Raw genomic sequence first — 18,635 nt, forward strand, 5'->3', positions numbered from 1 at the left:
ATATGAGGAAGAGTTGAGAATCCTGCGTGTTGAGAACATAGTCATTTGACAAGGACGAGGTACGAATGGTCCTATGCCTTCCACCCTAACCCATCTAGGATCAACTAAACAACCACGTGATAAACTAGACTGCACAGTTCTGGTGAGCAACTCAGAGCAACCAAAGATTATAACTTTTCATCCTACCAATTGACATGATCATGATGCTCTTGTTCACCAAAAGAATTGCAAAGACCACTTCTACCCAACAATTGAAGGATGCTTGTATTAGAGAAATATGATGGATCCACTGACCCTGACAAACACATAAGGATGTTCATGAACCAAACAGTGTTGTATATGATGAGCAATGCCATTTGGTGTAGAGCACATACGAAAGTCGACACTTTGAAGGTTGTTGCTACCCTAAAGTCGGTGATTGATGTTAGATGCTTCTCTAACATCTTATAAAAGTCCACCTTTTTTGGATTCGTGCGAGCTAAAATATCTGTAACACAGATAAGAATTAGGCCAAGTTAAAAGTCAGACGATGAAATAACTGAATGAGGAAGGATTGTTCACCGAGAACATCTTGCAAGTATTGCGAGATTTATAAAATTTTAAGAATGCCCTAGTCCATAGTCTGAGAGGGAGTTCCTCCAACACTTTAAGAACATATTACTCCTCGCACTAGTGTAGAAAAGGCCTTTAATGTCACCCTTTAGACGTCTGACCCTCGAATATCCAATGTAAAAAATGACCGGTGGTATTTTCCGTAAATAAAACAACCATATAAACGTCTGTCTGGAGGGAACAAACATCTAAAGCCATATAGACGTTTGATGTGGGGGAACAAACTTCTCTATATTCATTTTTGAAATATAAAAAGTCACTTTTTAACTCCATTTAGGCGTCTGATCCCGTCAATCCGAATTCTACAGCAATATAGACGTCTGATGTGGGGGGAACCGACTTCTATATACTCACTTTTGAAATCTAAAAAGTCACTTTTTAACTCCATTTAGACGTCAGATCCCGCCTATCCGACTTCTGCAGCCATATAGACGTCCGATGTGGGGGGAACCGACTTCTATATACTCATTTTTTATATCTAAAAAGTCACTTTTTAACTCCATTTAGCCGTCTGATCCCGCCTATCCGACTTCTACAGCCATATAGACATCCGATGTGGGGGGAACCGACTTCTATATACTCATTTTTGAAATCTAAAAAGTCACTTTCTAACTCCATTTAGACGTTTGATCCCGCCAATCCGACTTTTACAGCCATATAGACGTCCGATGTGGGGGGAACCGACTTCTATATACTCATTTTTGAAATCTAAAATGTCACCTTTTAACTCCATTTAGACGTCTGATCCCACCAATTCGACTTCTACAGCCATATAGATGTTCGATGTGGGGGGAACCGACTTTTATATACTCATTTTTTATATCTAAAAAGTCACTTTTTAACTCCATTCACCAATCTGACTTTTACAGCCATATAGACGTCTGATGTGGGGGAACCGACTTCTATATACTCATTTTTGAAATCTAAAAAGTCACTTTCTAACTTCATTTAGACGTTTGATCCCGCCAATCCGACTTTTACAGCCATATAGACATCCGATGTGGGGGGAACCGACTTCTATATACTCATTTTTGAAATCTAAAAGGTCACTTTTTAACTCCATTTAGACGTTTGATCCCGCCAATCCGACTTCTACAGCCATATAGATGTCGGATGTGTGGGGAATCGACTTCTATATACTCATTTTTGAAATCTAAAAAGTCATTTTTTAACTTCATATAGACGTTCGATCCCGCCAATCCGACTTCTACAGCCATATAGACGTCCGATGTGGGGGGAACCGACTTCTATATACTCATTTTTGAAATCTAAAAGTTACTTTTTAACTCCATTTAGACGTCCGATCCCGCCAATCCGACTTCTACAACGATATAGACGTCTAATGTGGGGGGAACCAACTTCTATATGGCTGCATTAAAACACCGCGAACACGAGGCAGCAGTTACGCGCACTTAATGTTCATCATTTTCCTCGGGTTTTCTCTCTACGGGTTATGCTTTTTAGGTTCGCTTTCTCGCTTTTGCACCGTTTTAAATTAATTTTACTCCAATCACATCACTCTTTGATGCATTATCTTTCATTTGAACCGATTAAAATGTGTTTTCATTGGGTTTTGGTGCAATTTTGCTTGTGTCCTTGGGCGGCATTCTTGGGCGGCCATTTCTTGGATTTTGCACTCCTCCAATTTTCTCCACTACGTTTTTAAAATCATTCAATACAAAAAACACGTATAATACATTTTCTTCAACTAAAATATAAAGTTGTAAACTCGAATCACCATGAGCCAGGAGTAACCCGAGAGGCCTCAAGCGGAAAAGGATACAATCAAATACGACAACGTTTTAGACGTCTGATCTATAGTGTTAGACGTCTATATAGACGTCTGACTTGTATGAATCAGACGTCTATATAGACGTCACCCATATAGACGTCGGACATAGATCAAACATTAAAAGCTCAAAATAACAGACGTATAAAGTCCTTTCTACACTAGTGTCGAGAACATCAAGGTATCAAACTAGGAGGCAATTTGGTTGGGATTCCTAGTCCAGTGGAGAAGGACTTTTGGCCAATCGTTCTCATCGAAAAAGTACTTGAGACCTTTGGCCTTAATGTCTACTTTTACGCATCCTTGAAATTCTTATACGAAGAAGCGACACAAAAGTTGCAAGAGCCACTTGTTGGACTCACTTGTTAAAGACAACCACCCCACCTTGGTTGGGTGTGAAAGTGGTGAAGAAATAAGGTATGAGTAGGGGCTAAATTGCCTTATATACTATTCTGAAAGCTTGAATGGCTGCATAGGCATTTGAATAAAGCTAGATAGGAGCAATGTTCAATTCCTGTAATGCCCCCACTTGGAAGTCGTCGAATGGAATTCACACGAACAAGTTGGTAAAGAAACAAGAAAACACAAAAAAGAAGTCTAGCTTTGAGTCTCTCCAATAGTGACATACTCATTCATTTCCTTTGCAAACTAGGAGATTAATGACATAATAATCAATGTTATCCCTAAGTATATACATCCGCTCGACTAAGTCCAACAGATCGTTGTCCCATCGGTATCAAGTGCAATATTCATGAACATCATGAAAGACCTAGTCATAACACAAAATTTTTGGCAGGTTTAACTCATTCCCTTCGTTGACTCATTAACTTCAACCTCATTGGTCGCACTCTAGGAAGACCCTTTCGATGTTTGTTTCTTATTTTCAACTTCATTATTTACATTTGTAGTGCTGATGTTGACCAATGGAACATTCCTCTTGGTTGATCTTTGGTTCCCAGAAGATGACTCGAGTAGTGACGACGACGACACATCATCGACATACCCACCATCCCGACTAGAGGACTCCCTGAAGGAGAAATGCATACCACAGATGAAAGGTGAAAAGTGAGAATGACAAGTCAACATCAAGCTTATCTATAGGAAATTAAGTAAAAAAATTGCACCTTTTGGAGCGTTAGATCGAGACACATCCAACGACTGAGGAAATCTGACGTCTCATATTCGATACGAGGCATCACAACTATTCGAGCTCTAACGATCACTTTTTCAAACTTACTTGGTTAGACATCAACCCTAAGCGATACTACCAAATCACTTTCGACCAACATTAACTCTATGGCAGTGAGTCCTCCACTTGCTCGAGCTTAGGAGACCTATGTAAAATAAGTACTCGACCGGTCCAACACAAATCAATAGTGTCAACTATAACTTCAGAAACCCAACATGATCTATCTGAACACTTTGGACATTGGAGAAAACCCATGACACCTCCTGGACAAATTCCTATGGAGGCCGACTGGTCGATGGAATGATCGATCGAACACACAACTAGCATGATTAAATAGGCCTACAAAGATTAATGCAAATTAATATGATAATTGTAATTAAAGGGTGGTTAGATAATAATTAAGTTAATGATAAGTAAAAGTTCATTACAATTTGTATAAATAGAGAGTTCAAATAGGTACTTAGACACATTGTTATTATATTTAATACTTAGGTGCTCATACCCTTTCTAACTTAAGCCTGAGACTACTTTTTATAAGTCTCATCCAGATGGTTTTGGATAAACATGAAACTCAAATTATCAAATGAATTGAAAACACTAACAAACAAATACAAGAAAAAAGAAGCAAATAACCGAATTACTTTGGAATTATGGATATTAGATTGGTCCAACATAAACAATATAAATTTAATTATATAATTAAACATTTTCTATTGAAATCCAAAGTTTTAGATAGGATGTAAGTTTCAAATTTAAGTTTTTTATTATATCATACGTGATTTAATAAAAATCTAAATCTTGCTTAAGATGCTTACTAGAGATGCTTCACGACTCAAATTGAGTTTATTTTAGGTCCAAACATTGTTATTTGCCTTTCAAATGGCAACACAATCATTACTTATTTACTCTAATTACAAAACGCAAACAAACACTTTAGCTAATTTGTCCGGACTTTTTATCTTTTGGATCTTTTATAAAGTTTTTTTTTTGTCCAATCACATTATTAATCTCCATATTAAAGTTATGGAAAATGTTTTACTCCAAAGAATAATTTTTTTAACAGTATATGTGGAAGCTGAATGTAACTAACAAATACTTTATAATTTCAATATTAGTTTTAAATTAAGCAAAATATACTCTATCATGCTCAAATTTATAGATATCGTTACAATATTGTCCATTTATTCAACAATTTCATTACAATTTATCCCAACATTGATGTTTTGATGAGTTAAAAAAGAAAAATACTTATAAACTATTACTGTCAATTCTTAAATTGGGTAATTTTTTTTTTTGGAAATACTAAGATACTCGACTTAACAAATGAGAATTAAAAAAATTATTTAAATTCAATTTTGTTAAAACATATGATTGTTAGATGAATAATCGTAAATACCTTTTTTTCTCTTAATTTTTTTTTACATGTTTCTTAAAAATAAAACTTTGACGAAAACATTAAACTCTGAACGAATCATACTTCAAAAATAGTAATGGCTTTAAATATGTGATCTTTAACATAATTGATTTAAAAACATTTACTCATTCGATAGTAAGAAAAGTACACATAATTTTTCTATCTTAGTCTTTCAATGTAAACTTACTTTAATAGTACTAAAAATTTTCTAAAAACTTCATAGGTAAATAGTTAATTCAGTATAATAAATATTGATATATTTTGTTTTTATATTAATGAAAAAAAATATAATTATAATAATAAATTTGATCACATTAATTTCGATTGAACTTATTTTGACGTGATTAAACAAATATCTAATTTATAGTAATTGTCATATTTAGTTACATACTGTCAGGCCTCATTAAATGCACCCCAAAATCCTCTGCTCAGACTCATTAAAAACGCACTCAAAATCCTCTGCGCGACGCCAGGTGTCAAGCAATGAGGATTCTAAAATCAGATAGTGGAATGCAGGTGTCAGTAGACGAGCGGACGTTAGTTTTAAACAAAACTGATTTCTCTGAAAACCGCGTCACATCTCTGCATGCACTCATCTTCTCCAAAATCCTGATCTTTCGAATTCTGCTTCTTCTCTCTAAAAGTTCTTCCTTCTCTCTACCGAAACTCACCTATTCTCTACTCCAATCTCCGTTCAGGCACCAGTTCTACTTTTCCGGCGTAGAGGACGATCGTTTGAACCAATCAGTTTAGGATTCTGAACTGGTAAGTTCATCTTTCCTCCATTCGTGTGTTTTCTGTAACATGCAAAACCAGATTCCTGGTTGCATGAGTTGATCCTATCATTCTGAGTATTTTTCTGGTCTTTATGTTGGTTATAGCTCTTAGAACGTGCTGTAGAACGTTAAGGCTTCTGTTAAAAGGAGAACCCTAGTTTGTACTTGTGAACATTTGGCTAACTGAAGAGGTAAGGAAAGCTTATTAATTTAATTTATATGACTATGTGTTGCATGAACGTTCGTTGACTTGAGTTGAAAAATGATTGTGCTATGTTATGATGCATGAAATGTATGAAGATTCTATGATTTGGTGGCATGAGATATGAAACATTGATTATGGTATGAATGTATAAAGGTGTGAAACTATAGGTTAAGAACTGAATTCGAATAATATTAATTCTGAAAAGATATTTCCCCTAAGAAAGTAACGTTCGTTACTTAACGGTCTTTAACCATTCGGTTTTATAGTAAATTCGGGTAGTCATGGATCCATTCATTTGGGAAGAATCCTGGTAGAGGACGAGCGTCTACACTGTGAACTTATGTGCTTGAGCGTTCGGCCAAGCATAGTTTTATCTTGATATCCTGCTATGAGATAGTTGAGCATCCTTAAACAATACTTTAAAAATGTCTTGGCGTAATTATCCATCTTCTTTCATATTCATTAGTAGCACCTGGTTTTATACCAAGTGTTTGTCCTAAACAAGTGTCTGGTCTTACACCCAACACTCGTTCTATTTCCTCAAGTTAAATTCTTTATATGAGCGTTCGTTCAAGTCCTCTGGGGTTCGCTCGCTATAGTGTCTAGTCTTTGACTGTCACTTAGATTTTGATACTAAATTCAACTAAACTAAGTATTATTATTTTTGCCTTGAAATAGTATTATTCATTGGTTTCACTCTGGAGTCCTCGTTCTTCGTCTGGTCTTTTGATGATTCAGATAGAGTCCTCAAGAGTCGGTCCCTCTAACCGGCTCAACATTGAAATCGACGTCCGTCCCATTCGTCTTTTGGAATATATTATTACGCTCGTCATCTTTCTTAAAATTCGTTGTCAACCCTTGGTCTAAATCTTTTCTCAAAGTTGAAGGTCTCTCGATCTCGCTCTAAGCGTTCGGCCGAGTTTAAGTTCGATTGAACGTTCGTTATTTGAAACCCTCATAAATCTTTATACGAGGTGATTAAATGTGATATGTATTAGTGAAAGATGAAGAAAATGAGTTATGGAAAAGTTGTAGTTTATGAACGAGCGTTCCGGGGAGGAACGACTCGTGTTTGGACATTTGAATTGGTAAAGTATGATTGTGGGCATGCTAAGTTGGCTGTTCATCTTGATGTTCCGTGAGTACTCGTCTTCACGTAGAGGACGGTAGGTCATGTGTGGGAACGACAGGAGGTCCTAGTCCTTAGGGGTACTTTGGACAGATAGGGCTAACCTCGGGTGGCAGCTGTTGAGGGGATCCCAGTTACTACATCACCCGGGTACACGAACGCCTGTAGCTACATAGATTTCATATCGTCCGGACAGTCAGTCTAGTAATAAGTTTCGTATGATATGTTTGATGAAACGAACTTTGTTTATTGAATGGTTTGAAATGTATGTTGATGCATAAAATTAAATTACATAAGCTTACCCTTCGTTTTTCTGTCGTGTCTTGTTTTGTACGTCCGTCTTGTCGTTGCAATGATTATCCGTGTGGATGTGAACAGAAGCGGATGCACTGTTGATAGATGCGCTGGAAGAAGAAAATTTGGAGGAAGTGAATCTCGTAGAAGTTGAAGTTAAAGCCGAACCGTAGGACGTTCGGTTACTATTATAGTTTAGTTAGTATATGATGGTCGTTCGATCATCCTCCCTTTTGTTAAATTTGACCGTTCGGTAATTTTCTTTTGTAAACCGTTCGGTCAGACTTGTGTTGATCTTGTAGTTTATATTGTAACTCTTTCTGTAAGGCCATACGGCCGAGACCGTACATTCTCTTATATGTAAGACTGATATGTTATATTGTTAAATGTAATTAATTCTATTATATGGTTTATTACTGTATTTTGGGGATGTTACACATACTAAGTTTAATTGTTTTTAATAAATACATAATAATTACTAAATATCAAAGAATTGTCTTAATTATTAAATTCAACCAAAATTAATTTTTGTTACTGATAATATAATTTTTTTCTTATTATACTAAAGGTATATTTGTTTATGTTTAATATTGAAGTAAATTGATTATCTATTCAAAACCAAAATTATCTATAAACACTCTTCTTTCTTAACTACTAAGCCATCTTTTAAAAAAATAAAAGTGTGAGTAAAATATTAAACTTCAAAACAAATAATACTTAAGATATTATACTACTGAAATGAAATTAAAAAAATTATTTTACCAGAGAATCAATTATTAAAGATTTAGTTTAATTAGAAAGTAAAGAATGGTTGTGCCAACTAGTTTAGTGAAGTTAGACAGCTATGTTATGTTTGATTTGTTTCCTTTTAGCTAGAAAAACCATGTTATTAAGCTGTAATAATAGTGCCATTTTGTTTTTCTTTTCTGCCATTATTCCCATGCTTCTCACAAGTTACGTGCAAGCACTTATTAATAATTGATGTTGACCACTTCAAAAGAAAAATAAAAAGAAAAGAAAAGAAAAGTAGCAGTAATGTGGTTGGAGACAGAAAAATTGCGTTGGAAAAATGTGGAATTATTAGATTCGAAGAGTGTTTTGTTTGATTTCCCACTTTGTTTATTATAAACTATCAACACAACTTTCCCTACGTGCCCTGCATCATCATCATCAAAATCTTACTTTTCCTTTCTCAACAAAAATAATAATAAACAAAGTATTCTTATCATATTCAATAATTTTACATAGTTTATGAATCAAAAGATTTGATTGTTTAATTTTATTTTTCTTCTCTTTCTAGTATTTAAGATGTCTTTTAAAGATAATAATGTGATAGAACTTCTAATTTCAAAGTGGACAAAATTTTTAATAATATTATTTGATAAACTTTATATCAGAAACTTAATGACTGTCAACAAAATCTCCATTAAATAAGTTGAAGAACAAGTTGAGGAACAAGTTGGAGAACTATATTGAAAGTTATATGAAGAGTTGACAGACAACGAAGAAAACAAAAGAAAAGAATGAGAAACTATTTTTCAGGTTTTTATTTTTTTGGCTTTTAGAATATCCTTTTTATATAATTTTAAAATTTTATATTAATTATCAATCGGAACAATTTTCAAAGTATATTTTTGTTTTCTACTTTGCTTATTTTTTTAAAGCTAAAAATTGTTCACGAAACTTTGTAATTAAAAATTGTGATTTCTGATTTTGCTAATATGATTTAAGAAGAATTATGTAATCCTCAATTACGGGATTTACTTTATGCACCCACAATTTTTTCGTGCACTTCCCAAATTTTCAAAATGACCTTTTTATCTTTCGAAAGTGACTATTGTGTGTTTCGAAAACTTTCTCAAACAAGTTTTTTGAAATTTCTGGAATAAAACTTTTGAAATAAAATTTTAGAAGTGATATTTTTCAGAAAATTATTTTTGAAATAAATTTTTTGAAATGTGTTTTGGAATAAACTTTCCCAAATATATACAATGCATTTTGGAATGCGTTTTCCAAAACATGTTTATATGAAATATATTCTAGAACACAGAAAAATCATTACTGGGAGAGCTTTTTAAATAGGTTTTTTTCTTCTTTTTTGGACTGTTCTCTATCTCTTCTTCCTATAGATAATGCTTGAATCTTTTTCTATCATTGTGAGGTTGCAGTTAGTAATTGTGGGAGTGTAAGAAAGAAACAATGCTATGAGTTACTTTTGAATTCAGCCCAGAGAGGGAGAAGAGGATATTTTTCCTGGGTTTGAATAAAAAACATGCTATCTTGTTTCTATTTCTACTAAAGAAGCAAGAGAAGACTTTGACTAAATTGCCCCTCCATTAATTTACAATGAGATAAAAAAAACTAATTATAATTTTCCGGTTAATTACAATGAATCGCTTGATTTTTAAAGTAAAATATTTTGAAGGTTCAAGTCAACTACACTTAAAAATCTAAGCAAGAGTTTTAGAAATAATGATAAAACTTAATGTTAGGTATCTTTTCTTGTCAGAATTTTAAATAAATAAAAATGATATTTTAACACATATAAATTTTTTATATTTATTTTATACTATTGTTTCTTATTTTTTATTTTTTTTTAAAATTCAAAAATTTATTTTTTTATAATCATTTTATATTTATATTATATATCAAATAAATATAAACTTATATTACTTTCATATGAGGTCATTGAGTAGAAGTCCAAAACTCTGTGCATAACTAGTTAATTAAACTAAAAAATTAGTCTTAAACATTTTCCAAGCAAAAGTGTTACTAGAAAAGAGGATTAAATTAAATAATTCATTCACAAGAGGTTAGATTTTAGAGTTCAGTTGTTATTTTTTACACTAACTATTTTAAAAAATATATTAATAATATTTGATAAAAATGTCCAACGAATAAGTTTTGTATATATTTTCTTTGAAAAGGATACTAATTAATTAACATTAACATTTCATTTAATAATTAATTAAAAAAAGTAGAGGTTTAACCCAATGCTGTTGGGGTTTTCTTCCCTGTTTTGTCATTACAGAGTACAGTCGCACTGCACTGGTTTGGTGAACCTCAACCATGTCTATGGCGGTTTCAGTTTCATCTTCCGAGGAAAGTGATTGGGGCCAAAGGGTATCCGAAAAGGTTCTTTCTGTCTACGCTTCTCTTCCCAAAAAGGGCAAACCTCAAGGCCGTGAAATCACTGTTCTGGCTGCTTTCCTTCTCTCTTCTCCTTCTAATGGTTCTCTTCTTCCTCTTTCCATTATAACAATCACCCACTAACCAAGTTTCAATTTTTTTTAATTTCTCAATAATAGAAGAAAAAAAAAAGCCTTCTTTCGAGTCAAGGAGTTCACTAGTTCATTGTTTTTTCTCCCAAGACTTAAGGGTTGTTGCAATTGGAACGGGAACAAAGTGCATTGGGCGTTCTCTCTTGCGAACTTTTGGTGATGTTGTTCATGATTCGCATGCTGAAGTCATTGCTAGAAGAGCTTTGATGAGGTTTCATTGCTATCCTTTTGAAACTGCTTTGTCGTTTTTTTAAGAACCTTTTTGTTTTCTTTTGTACCATAAGTATGCAGCACTTTATATCCATTGATGTGTCAGTTTTTAATACCGATACTGAAGGTTTGTTTTCGTGTCATGATTGAAGTACATTTTACTTAAATTTTTGTAAAATTGTAATGCAGGGTACTACCACTCTTTGTGATGAATTATTTGGTCAAAACATCTATACGATTCCTTAGGTTGTTTATAATGTTCTCTAATTAGAATTGAAGTTTTATCTCGAATTTTTGCGTAATAAAGGTGTGCAGAATTATGTGGATTGTTGTGATGAACCTCCGATTGTTATTGGAGAGTATGCAAACAATACAATGAAAATGTATATAACTTTTGTCCTTAATATAATGTCTTGCTATGTAAGGAGATGTTACTTCATTTGTTTCTATTCACACCAGGTTCTTCTATACACAGATTCAACATCTTACTGAAACCAGTGGTAACCACGGACCTACCAATGGAGGCAAACGGTTTAAATTTGATGATGGTAACTTGCCATTTGAGTTGGATACAGGGTGTCTTAATAAAGGGAAATATACTTTGAGGAAGGATTGGAAATTACATATGTACATATCACAGTTACCATGTAATTTATCTTTCTCTCGTTTTCACTCTATCTGATCATCAATGTTCCTCCTTTATTTATGACTGTATGTTGGTTAGGTTCAAGGGTAATTGCCAGTTGTGTTTCATTTGTAGGTGGAGATGCTTCACTCAGTTCGGTTGTCTCTCCTTTGGAAACTGTTCTTTTAGGAGAAAGAGATTCAGCTTCACCTTTGGGTAAGCTAGTCGATTCCATGGTTAAGTTTTACAACATTTAACATTTTATGTGAAAATTATGAAGTGTCTAAGGACTAGAGGAGCCTTAAAGACAGATGAGACTAAGAAAAGTTTAAAACATCTAAGAGCTTTTTAATAGAAATTATATTTGCTGAACTCTCTTTCCTTCTATACTTCAATTATTGATTTATGATCATTTTTTATCAAATTGTGATTTTTATATTTCATGGATAATTGAAATATTGCTGCTGTTTATTTTGGTCTGACTGTCTGAAGAGAAATAATTTTCTCATCAATTCCAGACAACGGTTTAAGCCAACCCGGGATGGTCCAGAGGAAGCCGGGTCGTGGTGATACAACGCTGTCAGTTAGTTGCTCTGACAAGATAGCCCGTTGGAATGTTGTTGGTGTTCAAGGTTATATATGCTTAAACCATGGATGTTTACATGTTGGTAGTTCTTGCTTGAAAATTAATTGTGATGTGATATTTACGTACCCCTGTTCTACAACAATTTAATACAGCAAACGAAACATCATGGAGATTGACATTTTTATTGTTTGTATACTTGTAAATATTCTGCATCAACTATACTTTACTGTATGATTTTTGGTTGAAGGTGGTGTCATGATTCCTTATATGGGTTTGCTCATGAACTGATATGTCTCAAATTTCACGAGACCAACAAATTAGAATAGTGTGGTTTGATTGTATTTCAATCAAGTTAGTTAAGTGTTGTGACATTGTTACTCTTAGTGCAGGAGCTTTACTTTCCTACTTTCTTCAACCTGTATATCTTTCTTCAATCACTGTTGGTCTTCCCATTAACAGTCCCGGGAATTTTTATTTGGAGGATAACATGAAAAGAGCCTTGTATGAACGGATCCTGCCCTTATCGAGTGAACTGACGGCTCCATTTCTGGTGAACCAGGTCTGTGGAATATTTGGTATCTTAGTGAGAAAGAAAAGTTCACTGTTGGATGCTGACTTTTATGTCTTTTTTCATTTCATAGCCGATATTTCACGCTGCACCAGTACCACCAAAGGACTTTCAGCAATCTGAGAGTGCAGCCGACACTTTAACATGCGGGTACACGCCAAATGTTGGAGAATTGTAAAGTTAATGCAGCTTTATGGAAAAATGTTGCATTTAGTTGAATGATTAACTTTGCAGATATTCTATATGCTGGAATGAATGTGGGTTGCACGAAGTCATACTGGGAACCACTGGAAGAAAGCAAGGCACCTCTGCAAAAGGGGCACTCTACCCATCCACGCAGTCATCTTTGTGCAAGTGAGTGCCACTGACATGTCTGTGGTAGAAATCTTTGTGAAGCACTGATAATATTACAATTACTGCTACCTCCAAACCTATATAAACAAGTAACTAATTTATCAAGATCAATAAAAATAGTTAAGTTAATTAATTTTAACGAAAGATCAGAGGTGGTAATAAATTTATTATTTTCCAGACAGAGGCTGCTAGAGGTTTTCTTGCCACTGAGAAGGGAAAAATTGAGCAGTTCTCTGGTCAATGGGATTACCTACCGAGAACTTAAGGTATTCTTGATGTTCTTCACATTCTCTTTTTCATTTTGATGGTGTAAATTGTCTTGTTTGATCGGCATTATGAAGTTTATGTGAGAAGAATAAGAAGCAGATTTGGATTCACTTGGCCTGAATTATTGCTATTTTTAGTAATATTAACTGTGTCTTATTTTGCATGGTTAATCATTGACTAATGGTAGGGTGACACATTTTTACATTCATTTGACACACACTATAAAGGTAAAATGTTCATAAAGAAGTGAACTTTTGTATGTGTTAAGAAAGGATAATGTCAAATGAATGTAAAATATCTGTATGTGTAAAAGTATCATTTCTCTTAATCATTTGCAGGATGGAGCTGAAGAATATAATCTGGCTTCCAAAATTTTCAAAGGGAAGCCACCTTTTAACAGGTGGTTCTTGAAACCCTTAGATTGTGAGGCATTCCCCGTTTCAGAATAATAGAGTCCTTCTTTGGTTTTGTCATCCAACTTCTGTAATCTGAGAATGTAGCTCAATTGGACATGGTTGCACACTCCAAGAGACAGAGGGGTAGAATAGTAGAATAGAAGCTTCATAAATCAAAAAATGGGGTGGGAAGATGAAGAGTGGAGGGGGTGTTTAGAAAATCATTGTCCAATGTAGGAGACTGATATCTCACTATGGGCTTGCTGTGAAGCCTGTATTTTTGGGCCAACAAGGAGTTGATTATCTATTTCTTTCATTATTGCTAAATGAATCCGTATCATTACTATCGGAAACTCTTGGGGGTATTTCTTTTATAGCACTTCCATACCTTCTCTCTGCATCTTCATAGGTGTAGAAAAAGTTTAAATTTTACATGGACTGTAAACATATTTTAATGCATAATTTGGAAATTTATTTTGAATTGTATAATTCTAAACTCATAAATGTGTTTTAGATTGTATAATCCAGAAATGTATTATGGATTGAATAAATCAGAATATAGTTTTGAATTTGAAAATATATTTTGGATTATATAATTTGAGATGGTTTTGGATTGTGAACTGAAAATGCTTTTTAAAGTGTGCAATATGAAGTATATTTTTGGATTGTGCGATTTGAAAATCTATTTTAGATTATGTAATATGAATTTCTAGTTATGTATTTTGTTAGGAATGACAAATGAACCGTTGTTCTGGGTATGTTTAAATTTCTTTCGATTTTGATGAGAAATTTTTGTTCTTGTATTCATACCATCTCTTTTTTCATATTCTTCTCTATCTTAAATTTACTAAAATATTTTTAATTTATTTGATTACCTAAAAAGTTTATATTAATTTTTATTTGATCTTTAGTTTTGTAATTTATTTATAAAATATATAATTGATTATTTTTATTTTTTTATACTTCTTTGACTTTTATGTAATTATTACTTGATATTTATGTAATGTATTTAGCATTGGTTAATAAATGCGGATCTTTTTTATATTGAATATTATTATGTTTTTCTTTTGTTGATGTTCTTTTAAAAAAAAGTTTAATTGATATTTGGAAGAGTAAAGGAGCATTTGGGCATATTTGTGAGACAAAAATTTCATTAGGTATGATGATGAAGATAAGAACGCATTTTTAATTTGGAAATGAGGGTGGAGAAGTGAAATTTGCATTCATATGACCGCGTTGCATTCTAAATTATATAACGTGAAACTATATTATATCACTTACTTGAAACTATATACATAGCCTCTAACTTCCTATTAGATTATGCAATTTTGAAATATGAGAATGTATTTTGAATTGTGTAATTTTAAATATATTTTTTGTTTACATAATCTCAAAAGTATATGTGAATCAATAAATACATTTTACATCGTGTATTCCAAAATATTTTCTTAAGACTTAATTAACTTTGATATGTTTAGTTGAGCTCTAATTAGATTTTTTATTGTTAATGGAGTATTAAAAAATCATATATTTTCAATTAAGTTCCTATTGTTTAATTTTTCTATTAACTGGATTATGTGAATATTATTTTGTACTATCACCTTGTTTAGTTGTTGCCACCTTGTGTCTCCCGGTAAACATCCTCCTTGTTAAACCTAACAGTGGTATCCCGAAAGTTTTCCTGACAAAGGGTATAACAACGGTTGGAAAGCCATTGACACATTGTCTTAATATTTTGGGTAGAGAGTGATGTTAATATCTTATATAGTTGGACTCAAATCTCATTGGTATTTGTGTCTCTCTGGTGAACCTCCTTCTTGATAGATCAAACTGTGAAAGTGTTATCCTTTATGCAAAGGTGCAAGAGTTAACAATAGTCAAAGATATGGTTTTATAAATATAGTTGGAATCAAATTAGATATGTTACAAAGCAACTGAATTTCGATTCATCTCTTTCTCCCAATCTCTTTGTGTAACTGCTTTTATGTGAAAGAGACCAGGAACAAGGAATAACTCATTTTTTTTAAATGAAAATAGAACTAGTGTCATTTATAGCAAACAAGAAAGGTGGTTCGGTTGTAAATTATTTTTACACTAAGCCAATTGTAAGAGAGCTCGATGATAGTACCGCGCCTAAGAAGGCATCAAAATATTTCTTTGTGAAGAGATCTACTAAAAATGGATTAGAATAAAAAAGAAAAAAAAATTCTAATAATTGATGAAAATTATGACATAATTAATAGTTGTTAAATTATAAAATTATATGTGATGATAACTAAATAACGAGACTGAACAAGATAACAATTATATGATCCAATCAGAAAAATTAAATGGTAAAAACTCAAATGGAAAATATTAAATTTTGTAATTCTCAATTAAACTTTTTTTTTAATTCTACAATTAAAAAATCTTTGAGATGCAGAAATGAAATCAGCGGTGCAAAAAGCAATTTCCCAGTATTAGTTAAAAGACATGGATGATTAACATGGCCGAGGACCACCTTGTATGAAAATCTCCCTGGCACATGAAGTCTGCATTGATGTCGATGTCCAAAATTTAAAGTCTATTTGTCGTTTGCATAATTTCCTTTCTAGTTTGGTGCACGTTACTGTCTACTGACTCTGCATTTCAAGTCAATCAATAAATTAAAAAAAATATCCCAAACATCATGTCATCTCCTCTATCCCCGATCTCACGAGCCACTGTATGCTTCCATTAAAATTTCTAAACTCAAAAGTTAACGTGTAAACGTATTTTTGAAGGCAATTAGTATTGCTACAAAATTAAGTTTACGGAAAAATGAAACAAAATTCTAAGTTATTAAACAAGATATTATAAATCTCATGTACTAAAATTAACCTATAGAAAATATATGAACCAAATACATTTGTAACTAGAATGTTTTTTAGCCTCATTATATGGTGGTCCTCGACTGATTCTTGCAACTTCTGCAAAGTCTCTGCTTTTTAATTGATACTGTTCCCCAGTTAGGTTAAAAGAATCTAAATATAGGTTCTATTATTCAATAACTTTGGTGAAATGCATAATTAACGAACCTAACTATTGAATGAATATCCTCATTATCTTTCTTTCATGTGCATAAAATTAACATTGAAAGTTGAATCGAATGTGATGTGAGCACGTGGTTAGAGGAGGCCATAGGCAGAGTTTGTAGTTCATAAACTAATAATATGTTACATTATTTCCCTCATTATTCGCCCCACTTTCTAAGTAATTGACCACTTACAACTAATTAATTACTTGAATTTGCTACCTAGTTTGGTACTCTTCCTCTCACATTATTATATTAATCAAATTAACATTCGATGCTGACTTTTCATTCTTCCCTCTCCCTTTTCTTCCAACTCACTCTTCCCACTCTAATGTATGTGTGTCTTTCTCTTTCACGGAGAAAAATGTGGGTCAAAACAAAATAATAATATTAACCATTTAACTCTTTATCTTTTCAATTTATATCGATAATTAAAATATTATAGTTATAGATTGTCCAACTAAATATAAAACGAGACTAGTTTAAAATATATAAATGGATTTAAATTTTATTTTACTCTAATCTAAAATGTGCTTACGATATATAAATTGATGTAAATTTTATTTTAAAAAATCAATTTTATAAAAGTGAATTAAACTTAAATTTACTTCTTAACACTTATTTTTGAATAAGATTCATCATATAAATATACAACTAACATTAATTTACATAAATCTTTTGAAAAGAAATTTATTAAAAAGAAATTATATAAAATTAATTTAAGTCCAACTCACGCAAAAGAAATTGATCCCAATTATAAATTTAAAATCTTAAGACAAAAAATTTGTAAATTTTTCTCTTTTATATGATCACCTTCCTTATATATTTAGTATGAAATATAAACTTATAATTAGAATTCTATAAACAAATTTAGATATAAATTATTATAAAAATAGTGATATTGTGAATTTCTATGTACTAGACTTGTTTTGAGGCTGAAAATGAGTGTTTGAGTCTTCTACGTCCCTTTGAAACGATGGAAAATTACCTGATTAAGTTGAAGAGCAAATCACGGGGATGAATGTGGAATTGCCTTTATGAACAAGTTATATCATAATACCATCACCTTTCTATTAGTAAATTCATAAACTATAAACAACTCTTTCTATTCTTTTTACTTCCTATTTAAGATTAATTAGCAAAGAAAATTTCTGAATCCTAATAGTAAATAGAATATAATAACCTAGAACACATATAATTTTGGATTGAAGGGTAAGATAAAGTAGATGCTATTTATTATACACCACATTTAACAAAAAAAAAAAAAACTAATTTGAGTAGTGATCATATTTGAATCAAGAATTTTCTTCGGTGGAAAGTTTTTATGATTTATACCAAAAACACAACTGTAATAATAATAGCAACATTACATTCAATAAATATATATATATATATATATAATATTTCATTAATATATCATTTATCAATATTAGTAAAATTAATTATTGTTTAGTTGTTATATGTATGCTTTTTTTATCAGTTTGTCATCATTTGAAATATAAATAATTGCATACATTTATGTATGTTGTTAAAAAAATTGAAACTGTTATTTTAATAAGTGATGGAAATAAATTTTTATTAATTATAGACGCGTATTTCTTAAAGTATATAAGTACTTGTGTTGAATACAAGCAGAAAGACGTATAATACATCGTGTCTTTGGTTTGGAAATAATTTTGAGGAAAAATATAAGTTAATTATGATAAATATAAAATATAAAATATGAAGACATATATTTATCATATTTTTAATTATATAAGATGAATATTATGTAAAGGCTAAGAATATTAATGTTTCTCATAATTCATGAATCATATATTAAAGATTTTTTTCCATATAAGACTTTAAAATTTAATCATAAATACTCAAAGTTTGACTAGTTGAAGGAA

The 18,635-nt window shown here is 32.0% G+C and overlaps 1 protein-coding gene across 1 annotated transcript; it reads left to right on the forward strand.

Annotated features, from left to right (window-relative positions):
* The first annotated feature begins 10,416 nt into the window (after positions 1–10,416).
* LOC108347039 (tRNA-specific adenosine deaminase TAD1) lies at positions 10,417–14,174 on the forward strand. Its single transcript, XM_017586143.2, has 10 exons — positions 10,417–10,640; positions 10,780–10,900; positions 11,359–11,546; positions 11,660–11,740; positions 12,043–12,156; positions 12,500–12,669; positions 12,752–12,828; positions 12,913–13,032; positions 13,211–13,298; positions 13,638–14,174. Exons 1-10 carry the CDS (start codon positions 10,478–10,480, stop codon positions 13,746–13,748), a joined length of 1,233 nt encoding a protein of 410 aa, XP_017441632.1. The 5' UTR covers positions 10,417–10,477; the 3' UTR covers positions 13,749–14,174.
* Positions 14,175–18,635: the final 4,461 nt, after the last annotated feature.

The sequence above is a fragment of the Vigna angularis genome, chromosome 9, assembly GCF_016808095.1.
Source record: "Vigna angularis cultivar LongXiaoDou No.4 chromosome 9, ASM1680809v1, whole genome shotgun sequence".
Taxonomy (NCBI): Eukaryota; Viridiplantae; Streptophyta; class Magnoliopsida; order Fabales; family Fabaceae; genus Vigna; species Vigna angularis.